Source organism: Dermacentor variabilis, chromosome 2 (assembly GCF_050947875.1).
Source record: "Dermacentor variabilis isolate Ectoservices chromosome 2, ASM5094787v1, whole genome shotgun sequence".
In the NCBI taxonomy this organism is placed as follows: domain Eukaryota; kingdom Metazoa; phylum Arthropoda; class Arachnida; order Ixodida; family Ixodidae; genus Dermacentor; species Dermacentor variabilis.
The window spans coordinates 112,532,110-112,551,319 of record NC_134569.1 but is presented as its reverse complement, the minus strand read 5'-3'; the positions used below and the strand labels follow the sequence as shown (position 1 = coordinate 112,551,319).

At 43.3% G+C, this 19,210-nt stretch overlaps 1 protein-coding gene across 3 annotated transcripts in view; it reads left to right on the top strand.

The window, feature by feature from the left end:
* The window catches only part of GluRS-m (putative glutamate--tRNA ligase, mitochondrial), a 54,259-nt gene that overhangs the window by 24,046 nt on the left and 11,003 nt on the right, over positions 1-19,210 (top strand). The window contains exons 9-12 of one of the 3 annotated variants that reach the window (XR_012826105.1): positions 3,261-3,476; positions 8,095-8,194; positions 10,709-10,869; positions 11,515-11,686. Coding sequence is in view for 2 of the 3 variants with exons in the window: in XM_075681771.1 (XP_075537886.1) it covers positions 3,261-3,476; positions 8,095-8,194; positions 10,709-10,869; positions 11,515-11,634 (597 nt within the window). In the remaining variant the exon portion in view is untranslated. Of the gene's footprint in view, positions 1-3,260; positions 3,477-8,094; positions 8,195-10,708; positions 10,870-11,514; positions 13,923-19,210 lie in introns of those variants that run through there. The other 2 variants (XM_075681772.1, XM_075681771.1) reach the window with 2 other exon arrangements.

Genomic DNA, 19,210 nt, shown 5'->3' with positions numbered 1-19,210 from the left:
TCTGGTTCATACCTCTGATGAAAAAAAAAATTTGTGTTTCTGCAAAACCAATAGTACTTGTATTCAAAAAATATTCTACAAGTATTTGATTTGATTTGCACTTGGTTTTCATTATTTGAATTCGCTTCGAAATTGCAAATTTGATATTTGCACACCCATAATATTTTAGTGTGCAAACCGTAGTGCAATACAAAAATCATAATAGTGACAACATTTAAACCAGGTATGACATCTGGCTCTCAGCTTGTCATTTGCCTGGCTCTGAAAAAGTTAGGTATGTGAAAATAAAGCCACTAGGGTAATGTATGGGCACATTCTGTAAAAGCACACAGGGAAATACATTGAAATCAGATCTCCAGCAGGAAGAGTTTTTACTCGTTGATTGTTTTCTTTCACTGTGTCTAACAACACACCGTGGTAGGTTAACCACGTCTACTGCATTCTTGGACATGGTAATTCTCTTTCATGATACAGTTGCCGACCGATAACTTAGACACCAATAATCCAGACATGCTCGGTAATTCTGACACCTTTGCGGCACCGCCAGTGGCCCGATAGACTTAATGTGTAAAGATGACTGATATTTCAGACAGCCGCCAGCTCTACATTCGTTTATCTAGACTCCGTTCGCAGGTGTAGCATGCGCCATTTCTGCCGCCCTTATCTCCCCGAGCAACCTTGCCGAGACATCAAGTATGGCCTCAGAAATTACAGGCTAGATGATAATCTCTGAGGTTTTGCCTTGATCACTGCTCTATGCCTCTGAGATTTAACTGCAACTGCCAATCTTGGAGGCTTTGTCTGAATTGTGGGGTTGCATCAACATCTTGATCATCACATACTTTTCCAGCATTGCCGCGCATGGCCACGAGACAGTCAGGCGTAAGTAAGAGTGGGTGCGAGAGAGAAAATCTGGGGGCTTTTGCTCCTTGAATATATGACGCTGCCTAGGCACTACAAAGGAGGTTTCTTAGCATGTGTTGTATGCGTTTGTCCCTAGTTATGCCGGCATTGTGGAGTGGGGTCAAGTTTGTTTACGCTCAGATGCTTACTGCCGCCACAGTGAAATAGATGAAGCAGCAGGTACTGACACCCAATTAGGCGACCTCTGTGTCAGACAGACTGTCTTGCACTTGTGCAACTCATGCTAAGTCAGTTGTGCGGGATCATAGCTTTCTCGTGCCTTACGGCAATGTACCGTGAAAATAACATCACAGATGTTTCTGCGGGAGCAATAAGGACTGTGGTAGAGCCCGGGCCGCACATACTGAAAATGTAGTAGTCAGAGGGCCTTAGCAATTGCAGTTGAACGCAAGTGGCTGAAAAGCCGCCAGTGACGCTTGACCCCTCAAATGACCGTCTCATGCGCTTGATGCACCTTCAACCGCTATGAGAATATGTCACGCTATCCTAACGCCACTTACGCTAACCTAACCTAACGTTAACCTAACCTAACGTGGCCAAGACGCAATGACGAAAATCCCCAGCGTAACCACTGTGAGAATATGTCGCACCACCCTAACATCTTTTATGCTAACCTAACCTAACCTAAGGTAACCTAAACCTCACCTAAACCTGAGCTAACCTAACCTAATGTAGGCAAGATGCAAAGCCAATAATCCTCACGGCATGACATCAGGCAATGGCGTTCAGCTGCGGTTGCTATGGTGCTCTGCGTTTATTTCACTCAAAGGGGACTGCTCAAAAATGCTCCTGAAAAGTCACAGACAGCAGCATACAAAGAGCCTGCCAAGAGCGAAGATGCTGTACCAGGGGAGCAGGCTGGGCCTCTACTACGACCCCTACTGCTCCCCCAGAAAAATTAGTGATGTTTTTTTGAAGTTAGAGTGGTTTAAGGGGCAAGAAAGGTTTAATCCGGCATGAATGACTCAGCACCAGCGCCGCAGGTATGAGAAAGTCTGTCAGACGTACCTTCAGACACAGAGATCACCAAATGGGGCGTCCGTGCCCACTGCCTCACCGTGCGGGCAGCCAGCGTTGGTGCGTGAACAAGCTTGGCCCCACTCCACAAAGCCAGCATGCCTAGGGGACAAACGCATACAACATGTGCTAAGAAACCTCCTCTGTAGTGCCTAGGCAGAGTCATATATTAGAGGAGCAAAAGCCCCCAGATTTTCTCCCTCATGCCTGCTCTTTGCGTTCCAGACAGCACTCTGCAGGCTCCAACAAGTCTTTCTCGTGAAGGTATAGATAGGCCGCGTCAAATGGCACAAACAGTGCCCTCATAGTGCGACTCCATATGAGTCTCTAGTCGCAGTCCTAATGGGCCTGACTCCTCAACTGAAGAGGCTGAAGTGCCGCCTACCACAATGAACTCAAATGCGGACATCATCGATGACTTGCTGGGCGGCGGTGCACTGATTCCTGCCACCATTAGGTTTGAAGACTTTGGAGACGGGTCGACAATGGGGGGGGGCGGTTTCGTTGTGTGCCGAACTGAATGATGACGAAATAATTGAGCAAGTTCTCCCACCATCAAATAGTGACTCTGACTCTGATGATGATGTGTCGTGTGCTCCAGAGCCTTCCACATGTGGATCTGACTCGAACCTCTGCAGTCTTTGCATCGGTGTACAGCTAAACTCAAAACTGGCTGAAATACAGGCAGATTTAGTTACACGTAAGCGGAAGTGTGTGCAGCAACGCATCGACCACTTGTTCCAAGCACGGCAGCCTCAAAACGTAAATAAAGTGAGCTTTTTTGGATACATTCGTTTTTTTTGGACATTTGATAGTTCGGATGTATCTACGTTCCCCATGGAGTCCGAAGTAGTGGTTGTAGACTGTACCTAGAAAACTCGGCTTGCAAGGTGAGGTTAACTTCTACAGTATGTTTATGTACTGTGTATGTGCTTTGTGTCCCCTGTTACTTTTCTTATGCAAGTTCTACAGCTGTGGCTATTCTTGTCTAATTGGACATCAATTTAACGAAGTTACATTTGCAGTTCAAAACTTTATTTGCATACTTGCAGCTGAAATTTTTCCCACTCCTTTGAAATTTTCAGCCTGTGTAGCTGCATGAGCTATGTTAATGCAACAGAAGTGAGGCCACTGCCGTGAAAGTGAGACGGCTTTGTTGTTGATACTGCAGCAAGATGCCTCTTGTCATTGGCACTATCGCGACAATTTTCAGCAATCAGTAGGGCTTATCCACAATATAGAAAAGGTTAAGGGAGGAAGGGGGAAGGCACGCACAACCTTATGCATTTATGTGTGCCACATCTCGCCACTCTATGCAGTTTTCACCTGACGACTTGAAGGCAGGCTCCTGTCGTCTGGACACTGAGCGGCTTCAGTCTTTGAACAAGCTGCACCTGCATTCCTGCCTTGGCTCAGAGGATGGTACACAGATGCTTGTCAGGCAGTTGCAGCAGCTTCTCGCTGAGCAGCAAAGCTCTGCAGTTAGCGCATCCTTTACTGAGCGCGACATCATCCATGTTCTGCACCAAACAAAGGTACCTTCCAACTTTTCTTGAGCCTAGGGCTAAGCTTGTACTAGGTGGCGGAGTAAACTTTGTGAAAGCACACACACACACACTTGCGGCTTGTACTCCATGCTACACCTAATGCATAGAATACTGCAGGCACACTGCACAGGCATCAACTCTGCTAATGCCAGGTCATCTGCTATTGTGCTAAAGGGTGCTCCATTTTGGTACGAAGAAGCGTATGCTCACACACATGTGAAAAGCAACTGTCATTTGATTTCTGCACATATGCAATGTGTCAACAGTACTTTTAGCGGTGGTTGCATGTGGCCTTTATTGAAGTGTAAGCCATGCATTCACAAGTTTGGTCTGCTATGTACATAAAAGCAGCATAGTATTGTGTGCCTTGTCTTGCTTGTACACGCAATGTGTATCGATGAATTCTAGGAGATTTAAAAATTTATGGAATCTTGAAGAGATAAAAAAAATAGTAATTGTGTGGACTTGACAGGATTCCAATAGCTTTAAGAGTACAAAGAAAGCAAACTCTTGTTGCCCGATGCTTTTAACAGCTTCTTGTCTGCAGTCGGCCATTGTCTTTTATGGTGACAAAGTGCTTTAAGGGGCACTAAAGGGAAAGGCCAAGTCAGTTTGGACAGATTCTTTTAATTAATGTCGCGGTGGTAGGTTGATTTTAAATAGAAAATGAAGGTCAAAGTTCAAGTTCATTTTTATTTCCTGCCTACACCATGGTGCTTTTGCATCGATGTAATGTCATGGATTTCAAAGCATTTTTTGGTATTTGGCCCATTGTGGCTCACTAAATATTTCTGAAAATCTCTAACTTCAATGTTTGGCTTTGTTAGAATGCAATTCAGCCCATTATTACTGATAAAAAATAAACTAGGCCCAAGCAGTCGCTGTCAAAATCTGTGACATCACAGTCAGCTGATGTGAGAACTTAACAAGATGTCACCTGTATTTCGTTTTTGAGTCTTTTCTGGCCTGCCAAGCCTCCTATCACGGTAGGAGCAACTTTTTTGGTAATGCAGAAGCGTAATTTACTAATATATCTCAACCTATTTTTCTAAGGTGAAATTAACACATGTTCTGTTTACCACCTTGGAGCTGACAAGGGAAGCTTCATTCTTGTCGAGTGTATGCAAGCTACATTTGACAAACTAGTTTCTGGATGTAGTTGCCTTCTTTAACAGATTCAGCAGAGAAGGTAAAAAAATAACAGCACACACCATGACGAGGGCCGGTAAAATGCTTTGTCCCTAGGCTTTGCTGCAATCTCACTCCGGTCACTATTTTTGGCAAGGTTATTTATCCATGGATCAACTAATCTAACTGTTTAACCTTGTTTATGTTACCCACATGATCTGTTAAGCTAACCTATCCGATCTGAAAACAAAATATGGGGTATTACAGCACTCTCCTTGGCATAAGCTTTTGGTACCCATCCAGCGCGCCATGTCCCCTAACACATCAGTCATGATTATACTGTGTCGTGTATCATTCATGTCTTATACTCACGGAATGAAATGAAACAGGAAAATTTGAATGTAGACTACCCCATGTGTGCAATTACTCAAGAGTGCTATGTCAGGTCGCTGAAAATCTGGTCACTAAACTTGACGTGAACTGTGATCTATGTTAACAAGCGAAATTTACGCCAACATCACACAAACTGGAGCCAGTGAAAATGTAAGTACAGCCGACTTCCGTTTATTCGAAACTGGTCGAATTATCCAGCAAGTCGAATTAAACAAATGACAGAGAAAAAAAACACCAAAACACTTAGCAGTGTTTGCCTTTAAAGTTAGCTTTGCCGTAATGGTGCTCATTATGCGGAGAAGCATATTAAGCGAGACCAGGTGCTGTTATTACGAGACATAGCATGTGTTCTTTAATTTACACATGTACATGCGCCGTCTCCGGTCATAGTACGAGCACCGAGATGCGTAATAAGTTTACTGACAGGCCTTCAGAGTTTAGATAGACCCCTGTTCTTTCATTGGCTTTAAACGTCCCCTCGACTTTGGAAGTTTTTTTCATTTTACCGGGTTCTTTTTCACTAGCTTTTCCAAAACACAGATGGTTTTTCTCTGCTTCTCGGTTCAGGGCATGTGCACATGCGCATAATTAAGGAATGCATACTAGGCCCCGTTAATGTTCTTAAATATGAGACATTCATGGCACGTGCAAAATGAGAGCGCCAATTTCCACAGAAACATCAGAAACAGCTCTGAATTGCTGCCAGCATTCTTATTAGGCGTCGAGGTGCTTGTACAGTGATCGGAGACTGTGCGTGCGCACCTGTAGAATTAAGAAACGTGTACTATGTCCTGTGACAGTGGACCCTTTCCTTTATTTGTATGTTTCACAATAAGTCTCATATGCTTCACAGGACAACACTGCTGTATTGCGGCGAAGCTTGCCAGTGAAGTTCGAATTATTTGGTGAAGGACCTTTGGTCAGATTGAATTAATTGAAAATTACAATTAACCGAAGTAGAATTAATGGATGTCGACTGTATGTACTTTAGTTAGCCCTAAAGGATGCACTTCATTCAATTAGTACAGTATAAACATTGTCCCACCTCCTACCTTTCTTTTTATGAACAGCTGTAAACTAGAATGATCTTCTCACCAGCATTATTGCACTATACTTCACATTTCAAAACTACTGTGCATGTTAAAATAAGAACAGCGCGAGAGACGGGGACAAACAAAGAAATACACGCACAACGCTGACTTCCAACTATTTGTTCAGTTTATTTTGCAATCACTTATGTTTTTTTGTTAAACTTTTTCTCGTAATGTTGCACCTGCTTTTTTTCTTGTCACTTGTGTAAACCGTTCACATATTCCTTAGAAGAGCAGAGAATTGGCTGAGTTGGTTAGGGGCAGTGCAACGGACGAAGACGAAGAAAGTGAGACGACAAACAATGCTGAACTAGCTACTGAAAACCACTTCTTTTTTAAATTTCTATAATACAGTTGACGTTTGTTAATTAAACCTTGATGGGAGTGTTATAATGAAATTGTTCTGCTCAAATTATCGCTTTATTCAAAATTTCTTCCAGTCCCAACCCAAACGCATGCATTTCAAATCGGATTACTCAAAGCAAAGCAATAAGCTGCTCCGCTTAAAGCAAACGCCAAGTGCCTTTCACACAGGGCAAGCGAGTGACCCTCTCCATCTCCAGTTATGCTGTCATGTTGACTGTGCACCCTTTTCCTCCTGGCTACGTCCACGTGTTATCATTGAGGAACTTGCCGTCATGGCACTGCGGTGCCGTGGAAGTTGTGCACAACATAACAGGCAAATGTTGCTCCGCGCAGTCTTCCGTGTGCCAGAGGCCATACGAACGAAGATGCACGAAACATCATCTGTGCTTGTGCATGATCGGGCTCAATGCGCTATGCAGAACCCGTGTTAAACTTCTGCAGAATTGTGCTATTCCAGCTCTGCCTTAGCTTTTATGGAGTAGTTGCTTTTATTGAGTTACCACAGATATCAGATATTTTCACCATCCAGTTAACTTCGTTGTAATGAAGGTTCACTTTATTTCTAGGTGGTGTTCATGAGTATGTCCCTTCCCAGCCTTCACGTTGTGGGATCTCTCACACCCGTGCTCTTGGGACAAAGGAACGACAGTACACACTAGTGCAAACAATCACTAGGGCATTTATTGCACCTTTCATAGATCAGTGCCTGCTAGCCGAGTTGCTATCCACAAAACATGCCGATGGTCGCGCAACAAATCTAGAAGTCCGACTCACCGCGACCGGAAGCGAGCGAATATGTTCGCCCCATGCTGGATCTCAACGCCTGGTCCTTCGCGTGTATGGTCACGCGAATCGTGGCGCGTTCGAAGGCGGCCACGCGAGGCGGTCTCGCAGAAGCATCGGTCGCCGCGCGCGCGGAATCTCCACGCCGCGCGCCGACCCGCCGGGGAAGAGCGTCGCTCCACGCGCGGCACGGCACGTCCGTGCTGCTTGCGGTCTCCAACCCCAGAGAGCGACAGAGCGCCTTGTCTCCCGGCGCCCGAGTAACCCCGCAGCGGCGCGACGCTCGCGCCATCTCTCGCACCGCGCTTGTACCACTCCTACCGCCGCGGGCGCCAGGCCACGCGGCGGGCGAAGCCGCCCTGCAGGAGACGAGCCATGCGGGAAAACTAGATCTCAGGGGAGGCGTGAGAGTCACGCATCCCCACAACGTACAACCCTGAAGGGGAATTTCATGTACTGGGAATAAATAAATAAGCATTGAGGAAAAACTTCTCAGCATGTGCAATCAGCCAAAAGTCGTCTGAGTTTTGAGATACCAAACATACTGGACACGAAGTGGTTTTACGAGGTTGTTCAGCTTTCATTGGAAGCTCTGAAAAATGCAGTAATTGAGTTTAATATAACTTGTAGGTTCTTCCCTGATGTTGGCCATTTGTCATGGGTTGTTCATGCAGTAACTGAATCACACAGTATTGTGATGGTAGCCGCCGACCAGCATAAATAGACCTCAATTATTTTGTTAGCGGTGGCTTTGAACAACCATTGAGGCTACCCATGTAGCAATGGTGTTATGCAGAGCATCTGTGTCCATGTGTATTAGCCTAGCGTCTTCTCATTGTCTACAGGAACGGATTGACAGCTTGCACGATCTGCTTACTCCGGATATGGCGTTTATCTGGTGTGACCCTGTACTGAGTGGCCAAGACCAGCAGAAGCCTGAAGTTGGTAAGTGCACCTCCTTGCAGTCTTAGGCGTTTTTTGTTTTTCTTAGATCTTGTAGGCTATTGTAGATTTGTTTATATTTGCTCCGTTATCACCAAACATTTGCATTTGTACATTTGCATTATTATTAATTGCCATAGCACTAATAATTGAAGGTCTAAATGCTGAGCATGGCATCAATGCAAATGTAACTTTTTGTGTAGAAGGTGCATTACGGGAAGGTTAGAGCTCTTAAAGGGACCCTGAAACACTTTTTATTGTAGTGGGGAAATGCATTTGAAGTTAAAATAGACTGTTTCACAAATACTTTACCACAACAAGTACTTCAATGCGTTCCCCATAGGCGGAGTTATTGGTAGTCAAAGGTCACCTTTGCACTGCATAGGTTACACATACTGGACATCACCGTGGCACGCAGTTCAAATTTGATTTTGGATGTTTACATAGACGCCACTATTTCCAATTTTGGCTCCTACGACATACCAAGTGCGGTTGACTTCGGCAAGCCGCAGTGCGCTCAGCAAATGGACACATCATGGCATCCCGCAGCAGCCGCAGTGTCTACGTCACATAATGGACCGCAGCTACATGCAACTGTAGTATGTATGTGCGGCGTTTGCGTTCTGCACGACAGGGCTTGAGTGTGCACTCATGCTCAAATGTTCTTGTCTGTCTGTCTGCTATGTGGTGCGGACCAGCTTTGTCCTGAACCAGCTTGACCGACGAATAATAGCCACATCCAAATTGATTCGCTATCACTAGCCCAATAGAAGCGAAGTCTGCCAAGTCTGCCAAGTCATCTAACCAGGAGCAGCCAGGAGCGAGCATGCGCTGGCAAGTGTGTGTGTCATCTGACCTTAAGTTTCGTGTCGTTCGAGGCTAGTTGAGTGTTCAAAATGAATTGAAATCAGCGAGACCTGATGGCTACGACACCTGTAACCAGTCTGGCCAAGGTTTCGTTTCTATGCAGGTGGCCACAACCAGACGTGAGCAGACGTTAGTTGGCTTCTTCCAGAAGTACACAATTCTTATCAAAATTTGAAAGCAGATTTTCACTTACTTTGGCCTGTCCATTAAACTGCATCAATAAATGTGCACAGTAACAGTAGGAAGAAGCACACTGATCCAAACACCCTTCTTGATTGATTTCAGCTATTGGCAAATAGCATCCGCTTATGGGAATATGCTATATGAAGAAATATTGTGCCCGAAAAGGGTGGAGTGAAGGTTTCTGTTGAAAAGAGTGTTTGAGAAAAAGGCGACTTCATGCTGTGCTTCCGAGCTCTGCGTGCTGCTCACGACTGCAAAACTTGGCTGAGATTTTTACAGAAGCGTATGCTATCCGTGGACTGCATTTTTTCACCAAGCCTGAGGGCTTGGTGAAACCGCTTAAAGAACCGCTTAAAGAACATTGTTGCTCTGTGTAAAAGCACTCCATCGAAGTAGTGCTTGCCACTTTTATATAATAAGTAGTGGCAGCCATTTTGTGCATATTGCCATCTTCTGTTTTGTTGTTCACTGTAGCTTGTGTTTCCATAGTTTTAATTTTCTCAAGGTATATTTATCTTAGAGCGATATTACATTATTATTTTTTGGCATCAGAAGCTGAGATGAGAGTTGTTTCGCTTGACAGCTGAAGTTTTGAGCTAGACAGAACCATAGAAGAGGAAAAAGATACACTAGTAGCAGTTGATCTGGTTGGCAGAAATGTCATTGAGAGATGTGACCTCTGTAGTGCTTTTGCAGTCTCATACTGTGATGATGTCTTCCTAGTTTCTTAGCTCTCTTTAAAATGTAATTTTTCTACCTCACTGATTACGTTAACAACTGAATAATACGTATGGACAAAGAGCACAATTATGCTTTGATGGCCCAGCCATGTTTTTGTGGTGGTTTATTAGTATTAGGAGAGCCATCAAAACATTACCCATCTGTTGTGTTTTGATGGCTTCCCATGTTTTCATGATTTTGTTGACTGCAATGACACCTTGGCAAAGAGCAAGGGCCCAGGGTTCCCGAGGAGCTAACTAGGTTTCAATGATATACAGGGCACTATAAACATTACGGATATCACTGTATGTAGCCTGGCACAACATCCTAATGCTGAGGTTGTTTCATAATGTGTCAACCAACTGCCACAAGTCAAATTAAAAAAACTATTTTAGTTGAATTTGTTGGTTGGATATAGTAACTGCATAACAGCCAATTGATGAAGGAAGCATCACAAATTTGTTCTAAGGCTATAATTTCGAACTCGGTACAACAAGTCAACATTGGCAGCCTTGTTCATTTATTTCTGTTGTCAGCCACTAGTCATCATGAGCTGCATGTTCAAAAAACAGTGTGACAAGCAGTTCTGTATTGTCTTAAATGTCATACTAAGCTTTTGCTGTGCGTAAGGCCAGATAACAAAAAGATGAGTCCTATCGTATGAACCTCTTGCGCATATTTCCCTGAGGCACATAATTTAGTAATGTCACTCAATGTGCAAACATTTTGTTCTCTCTCCTTTGACAGTTGCAGCAGTTAGTCGCTTGTGCCGACAACTGGAAAGCCTGAACAGCAGCCAGTACAATAGTGACTCCTTGAACCAACTTCTGAGATCAGTGGCTTCAGAAGCTGGGCTCAAGTACAGCGACTTCATGCGGCATTTGCGTCTGCTGCTTAGTGGACTCAAGGTAAGCTATGTCACTGGCGTGTAGCAGCACTACCATTGGCATGTCTGGTAGTGAGACAAAGCATGTCAACAATAGAGAGCCAGTTCGCACTTAGCATGCTCCTGAAGCAAATAAGAAGGCTCTATCAAACATCTTATATCTCTAGTGTTCACTCCACAGCTTGCAACTGCAGAAGCCTGGATCCACGTGCAGCCAGTGTAGAGTATTTATACAAAAAACTATGTTAACACTGCAAAAGGAACACTGTAGTGCATTTTTGCTGGGCTGGTTAGGCAATTGCAGGGCTGTTCTTAAGTGCAGGGCCATCTTTGGCACCGTGCTGGTGTTCACACGTGCATATACCATGTTTTCCATATCATGCAGCATGATTTCCAGATCATATGTTGTTACAGCGTTTATTACAGATCATTCTTGTTGAACTCTACACGTTTAAAAACTGAAGTTTCACATGGTGTGAACAGTCTATGAATGCAAGCTATATATAAATTAATTTTAGGCGCACTTGAAAAAAAAAAAAGAAAGCAGCAGATCCAACGTGCCCGTACGGAATCTTTATACAGTGAAGCTGCCATTGTGCTGTCTTCATGTGTGTGCAGACACAAAGTGTCACTAATTCAAAGTATCTTGGCCACTACCGTCTCACAGCAAGGGCCAGGCGTAGCCGAAATGATGCTGCTCCTGGGGAAAGAGCGAACACAACACCGCCTGCAGCGAGTTCCAGGTACTGCCAAAAAGGCCAATTTCGGGGCTGTCGAGGAAGCCTAATCTGGAGCATCTGTTATACCAAGTGAGGTGTTGCCAGCACAATGTGCTTTCGGTGTGTGGCCAACTCAGAGAACTCCATCCAACTTCCCTTGTCGCCTTGGTGCCAGATATAGTTGCTGTTATTACATCAAAGCAAATATCCTGCAGCTTTTTGAGTGTGTGGTAAACAAGCAGAGTCACGATTTTGCCCCCAGTAGAGTCGAGACCAAGTAAACGATCTGGATACCACAGGTACCATGAAAAGACAGAATTTCTTCACTATCAAGAGATACTTGGTGAAACAGAATAGTGCTGTACACCAACATGTACACAACTGCTGCTCTCCAGCATGCAGTTTTATGCAGATGCAGTTTCATGCAGCACACATTAGGCACAAGGAGGTTAATTTATTTTTTATTTTTTTTGGCTACTGCAGCATCCACACTAAGTGCCCGACAGTACCCGAGTTCAAGCTTCTGTGTGCCATGAAGGTTTAACAGCTCTTGTCTTACAGGGAAATTCCTCTTCTTAGGTCCTGCCATGTTAGTTGTCAAAACATAGTTTATAAAAAGGGCCTGAAGCAGTTTGTGTGACATGAGCAGCTCAGCACTATAGACATCCAATGTACGTGCAGCAATCAAGTTTTAGAAAGTAAGGTGCCAATAACTTGGTCCTTGCTTCACCCAGTGTAAACAATGACCACTTGGCTAAAGCTTTGTGCAGACACAGGAGGCCCTCATCCCGTGTCCTATGCTCACCGCCTCACCCTTTCCACCATGCTGCCCATGTAGGTCAACTCTGCATATGTGTCAGCTCTCCTAATTTGAGACACTCATTATAAAAAAATAAGAAAGAAAGAAAGGACGAAAAAATGTGGGAGTACACAGTTCGTCTAATACTTTCGACTCCCAATGGCGGCGAAAATGTGCAAAAAATTGGGCAGTCCGAAAAAAATGAATGCATGCAATTTACTTCCCCCAATGGTTCAAATCATCTTAGTCACATCTGAAATATCTCTGAAGGCCTGCCTGTACTCTTATGAGGCATATCGGTGCTTGTACTGGACAGAAGATGGCAGGTGCATGCGTGGATAATTAAAGAATACATACTGTGTTCTGTGACAGTGGCCCCTTTTTGTTTTTGGTATGCTTGACCGCTTTAAATAGTGTATGCTTGACCACGTAACAACGCTGTGTCGGAGCAAAATTGGCTAATTGGGACCTACATTATGCATTAACCCTTCCAGTACTTTCTGTGCTTCGAAGCCATCCGCGATGATGACATAGGCGAAGTCAGTGTCATTGCTGACAGTGGGTAATTCTTTCATTAAAAAACATGCCACTCAATAACAGGAAGCTTGGTAGCGAACATCGAAGCAGCTGGGCCTAGCGTTGTTGCTGTGGCTACTGCTGCCATCGGCTTGGCATGCGAGAGCACTGGTTATACGCTGCAAGATAATCAAAATGGCAGCGGTGGTGGTTTATATTAATGCAGTTTGGAACCTGCGGTCAGGCAAAAAGTCTGAAAAATTGTATATCCAAAATTTCAGACGTCCTCATGCATTGGCTCTATGGGCTTTGTGTTCGTGCTGCATAGGCATCTGAATAAACAGGCCTGTCTGAAATATCGGGCATCCAAAAAAAAGAAAAAAGAAAAAGAAAAGTTGTTGACTGTATACTTATAGTCACCCTCTGTTAATTTGACCCTGAGGGAATTGATGAAATTAATCGAGATATTCGGTCAGTCGAAATGAAGAGTTAAAAAATTGACTCGTCATCCCGACCCTGCGAAACTGAATGGCCAGCGAAGCTGTTAGAAAATCACTCAAATGCCGTCGATGGGGATATGAAATGTTTTATTGTTCTGCCTAGTCTTAGCACTATACTGTTGTTGAGCATTACGATTTTGCACTCTTTGACGCTCATCGTATTGTGCTGCTCTTCGGGAGCCTTAACTTTACATCGTCTACCATACCGGTCTTTTAATGAACTGAATGAGTTACTAGGCAGGTCGCCCTTTTATATATGAAGTTTGGTGATGTCACTCACTGATCCTTATGCTGCTGTTGCCCTTTTGCCACCAGAGCAGCTTATGCAACTGTAATCTTTACCGGGAAACACATGTGGGGAGAAGGAATGTGCCTTGCATTGTTCACAGGCTTCTTATCATCCATGATGCGGTTCTGACACTTGTTTTGTGCTTTTCTTTATTGAAATGAACACTGAGCTGTGTGTTGTATGCCTGATTCCAAAGGAGATATTGGCATTTTTTCATATTATTATTATTATTATTATTATTACTATATTTTTTTTTTTTTGCTGATGGAAATGAGAAATCCTGACCAACTAGTGGCTAACAGCTTCGCTGTAAAAAAATTGATGAAACGCTCTACTGTCACTTACAGCTTACTGTCAGACAGCTTACATGATGCCATGACATCTTGGCAGGCCCATTCCTTGCACACGCGGCAGATCACCTCTAAAGCAGGATGCCCGGCTGTGGATGCGCTCAGCCATGCTTGCAGCTATGCATGTTCGTGATGCACGCCACCTTACCCCCCACCCCACCCATCGCGCGCGCTCGTTCACATTATCGCAAGCTCGCTACCATCTTTCCCTTTGCTCGCTTGGGGAGGTAGCACTCCTGCATGAAGTCACCATCTTTCTTTCACACCCTCAACAATGCATTACAGTATGGCTGGCAAACCGTATCTTTCATTGCTGACTCCTAAATTCAACAAAATGATTTCTTTTTCTCATTCAAATTTGCTTTTTCTGATGAAAAATGTTGTAGCCCCTTTTGTACAGGAATAATTCATCAGTGACTGTACTTATTTACACAAAAGGGTGACTTTCAATGTAACAAAATTTCAGTATAACGAAGGAAATTACTGATTTTATAGACTATGTTACATCGAGACTTAACTGTAGAAATCTAATGCGCACTCAATTTTTTACCAACAAGGGTAAAATTTTTTACCAAGAAGCATGTCTCTGATTCTGGCAGTCAGAAAAAAGATGAAGCCAGCAAACACTACCTTCATAGCGTGTAAATTTATTTACACTTAATGTCTATCATCGGCAATCTCAGGCAGTACTTTCTGCCATCTATGGACCAGAACATGTCGTCCTCCATGCGATCCATTGAGCATTTTATACTCCGCATTTACCAAATGACTCCGAAACGGTCACAGATAGGATGGTGGCCTACGCATAGACTAAACACTTTGTTAGTTCTTCTTGCAATGTATTCAATTCGCCGAAATGCCAAAAACGTGGTATGCTTTGTTGCCGCTAGCTCAACATGTCAAATAACCTGTCTTAAATAAGCTTTTGTAATCAAACACTGAAAGTGGCACATCGTCATTCTCATGTAGCGTGTTCTGCCGCCATTTTGCGATGGTAATGGCTATGGTGCTTATGACTAAGCTGGATCTGACAGTAGGTTGTTGTTTTGGTTTTGTGTCCAATTGTACTGTGCAGGCAATTTTCAGACCAATCTTCATGGGAAAAAAGGCACTCATTACATATGGTAATCATTACAGTAATCATTCATTAAGGAGTAATAAATGTTAATCATTACAGTAATCATTCATTGTGAGCTATCGTTATTGCTTGAAAATCTTCTTAGGGCAGGCCAAGAATAGTAATTTTTGGCTTGAAGTGTGATGTGTGTTTGACGTATTCACTGTCCCCTAGTGTCACCAAGACAACCACTGCAGCCATTGAGGTCACCATATAAGTCAGGCGTGTTTGTGCCAACCAGTCAAGTTCGAAGCATCTGGTGACAGCCACTTTCGGGATCGAAATATTGAAAGTTTCAACCCAGAAAAAATGTATAGGCACTGGCTGAAGCCTTCAGTCGGGATGGAATTAAAAATTAGCCAGAGTAAAAATAATGAAAGTGTATACAGTATGTGGTTGACATATTGTGCAGAGGGTCGGTCTTATGCTTACATGTTCTCTTTAATTTTGTGCCAGCCTGTATATGACATAGTCGTGAACTCGGCAATGACCTCACTTATGCCATTGCCATCATCATCACTCATGACTTGTGCTGCTTGCGTCTTGTACATAAATTTGGCTATAGCAGAATGTAGAAATAAAATAGAACTTTTCATCTTGCCTTGCAAAGTTTTTGGTGTCTCTAGCTTTTTATGGGCAGCATTGGTTTCCATAAATATGAAGCACAATAACAAATTTTGATGATTTACTATGCGAAATACGTCACAAAATGTACAAGTCAATAAATTTTATGTATAGTATTTTTCATTAAATTGACTGCTCGTTACTCCTGCACATGTTTCTGCCTACCAGCATATTGTGTTGCTAATATATATTGACCTTTAATATGTACTAGATTTTGTTTGTCTGGATTCATTATTCCCATTTCTGCGTGGACCATACAAATGTAGCCTGCCTTATTTCTTAAATAAATAAAATTAATAGAGTGAGCATGTCTTGGCAGTAATGAAAAGGCAGAAGTTGACTCCACCTGTATTTTATAACATACGTGAGCTGTCACTGTTTATTAATGGCATGTGTGTTCTGCGCACTTCAAGCTAGAAACCAAATCTTTAGCTGGCGCTTTCAACTGTTTGGTAGAACGCTCATCATTATTGTGCATGTGTAGCTTTTGTTGCGCCGTGTGTTTTGTATCACTGAACTAGTAAGCAGCTATTCACATTTTTCTTTTGAGATGCTCAGCAAAATCACGTAGGTTTATAACTATACTAGAACAAGACTAGTCCACAGATTGTTATTTGTCGTCATGTTCCACAAATCCAGCCAGAATTTCCACACAGCCTCCTAAACTTTGTCTGTCATTTTTGAACATGTAATGTCACGTCCACCGAACAGGGTTGTCCTCAGCTTTTTCAATGTATAAACCTAGTCTGCACTCAATTAATCATAATGAGAGCAGTATATTGCTTTGAGACATTCATGCTTCTTGCACTTTAAGTAGTTAAGAAACTAAATAACTCAGAAAAATATCACAGTTTTGAAAATTCCAAGTAAACACATAAATTCTTTTGTAATTTGTGTTATTCGGGATAGCCACATGTCACCTTTGTGTGCCAAATTTACCATGTGCATGCTATGGTGGTGCTTACTATGAAAGCAAGCTAGATATTCACCAACAAGCCAGGTGTCTCATTGTCTTAAAACTTTACGTTTCTCTTTTTCTCTTCAAATTTCGGGCTTTGTGACTGACAATAGTTGCAGTTCTAAGAAAGCAATGTAACACAGTGTGCCAGGCATTTGACTGGGTATACTTGTCTTTCTTTAAAAGAAAAAAAAAAGTGGTGTGGTGGTGATGATTCTATTAAAACATTTGAAAGTTGTTCTATTTGAGAAGTGGCCTATTGGACGCCCAGGAGTCCTGGTGTCCTGGCTGTGAGCAAACATGACAAATCAAAAATATGTTAAAATTAAAATCAAATTAATTGCAGAGTTTCATGCATAAGATAAATATATTCACTGATGACTGTCTGTTAATCAATGGGGGCATGGGCATATCACACCTAGCTCCTGAAGGTGCTGTAAGTTGACATGAGGAACCTTGCTGATGCACAGTGACTTATTAAAAAATTAAATTGTGGTGTCTGAAGTGCCAAAACCATGATCTGATTATGAGGCAAGCCATATTGCGAAATCTGGACTAATATTCCCTACCTGGGGTTCTTTAACGTGCAGTTAAATCTAAATACACGAGCGTTCTTGCATTTTGCCTTCATCAAAATGTAGCTGCTATGGCCGAAATCGAACCTTTAACCTCGGCTTAGCAGGGCAATGTCATAGCCAATAAGCTACTGTAGCAGGTCACAGTGATTTACGGCAGTTGCCACACAGTCATATGCTATATACGTTGTTTTATCACACAAAATAACTATGAAACACTCCTTGGCCATGTGTAGTGACATGACATTTGAAGTGCTATAATATAATGGTGGTAGCTGAAAATATAGCATGATTTTGGTTGTTATGACCCTATCTCAGTGTCTGCTTTGCTGTGTTTGCTTTTGTGCTAAAAAAACATGTGCTTCAGATCCCAACTGACTGCTGAGCATGATAAAGGCCCTGGGGCAGCTCAGAGTCAAAATTAAAAATGATTGCCACTAATTGTTCCACATTAATTGTAAAAACACTTTTTTTGCTATCTATTGCAACATAAACCAGAGTTTGTTAGCAGCCTTGAAAGCTGGCTCATTGTTCAGTAAACAAAGTTATGCTGAAGGTGTCTGATATTTTTGTCCATGTTAGCTAGGGCAGTTTTGTTCTGTGATAAATTACAGGTGAATGCTTATGTGTTGGAATTGTTGTGTACATGGCTATAGGAAAGTAGCAGAGGTGCGCGAATACTTGTATATAATTGAATTGAATAGGGATCATTCGAATAATTCAATTAACAAATGAAATATCTGTATATTTAAAGGAAAAATTAGACTATGTATTTGACTTCGAATGTTCGGTACATTCAGTAGAACAACTGGAGTGGTGGGGCCTTTAACGCGTACAGCTTTCTCACGGCGCATAATCTCATTCAGTACAAGGTTCTTTGATTGGCAGGACCGATCAAAACGATAATGCGATGCAAACAGAGGGAACGGCGACAAAAGTAATGCATATTTTGGAAAGTACTAAAGTATGTGTGTAGATTGGAATAATTAGCTGCTAGAAAGCATTGCATCTGATACACATATTCACACTTGCGTATTCACACAGTTAGGATAATTTTGTCGACACTTGAGTTAAGTGCACAGAAAAACGTGGGACATATGCCCGCATACCTAAGCACCGCTTCAACAGCTATCAGTCCTAATCAGCGCTAGGGCACTGCACGAGCCTGGGCCGGCCCGAAAGCCAGGGCCCAGCCCGGCCCGTGGGCCCGGCTTGGGTCGGGTAAGCTATCTCTGTTGCGGGCTCAGACCGGGCTCGGTCCAAAGAGCTTCGGACTTGGGTCGGGCTCGTAATAAGCCTGGGTCTCCATCAGACCCGTAATAGGCCGGGTATGCTATTGGTGACTTTTGAAAACTGCCTACTATAGGTAGGAAAAACTTCATTTCGTCAGCGTTAGGTGGGGTGATTAGGTGTGGTTTTCTCAGGTGGGCCAGATGGCTGCCAATCGATCTTTGATGGTGACTTCTCTAGCCCGTTCTATGGCCTGTAGTTGGGCGTCCAGGCTAGAACTGCGCAGCACCGCCTCCCATTCTTCAGGTGATGTAGAGGCCATCAGGTTAGGAGGAGGTTTGTCCTCCTTGCTATCCCATATTATGCGATTCTGTGTTGCTAGTTCCCTACAGAACCTACAGAGTGGGCTCAGCTGCGTGGACAGGGATGTGCAACCTGTGCAACAGCTGAGGAGGAGAAATACGTTTACCTCTTCCTCCCTCCCCCTAGCACACCCTCACTTTGCCCCCCAACCCCCGCTCCCACTCTAGCTATGTTTTGATCACGTGACCTCTAACATCGGGCACGCTGGAGGATGGTGCACTTCAAGCCAGCATCCTTCTCGTTCACTCTTGCATGGCTTCCCCCGCATACACAGCAAATGGCTGTGCGTTCGACAGTGCATTCCGAAAATTGCAATGCTAGTG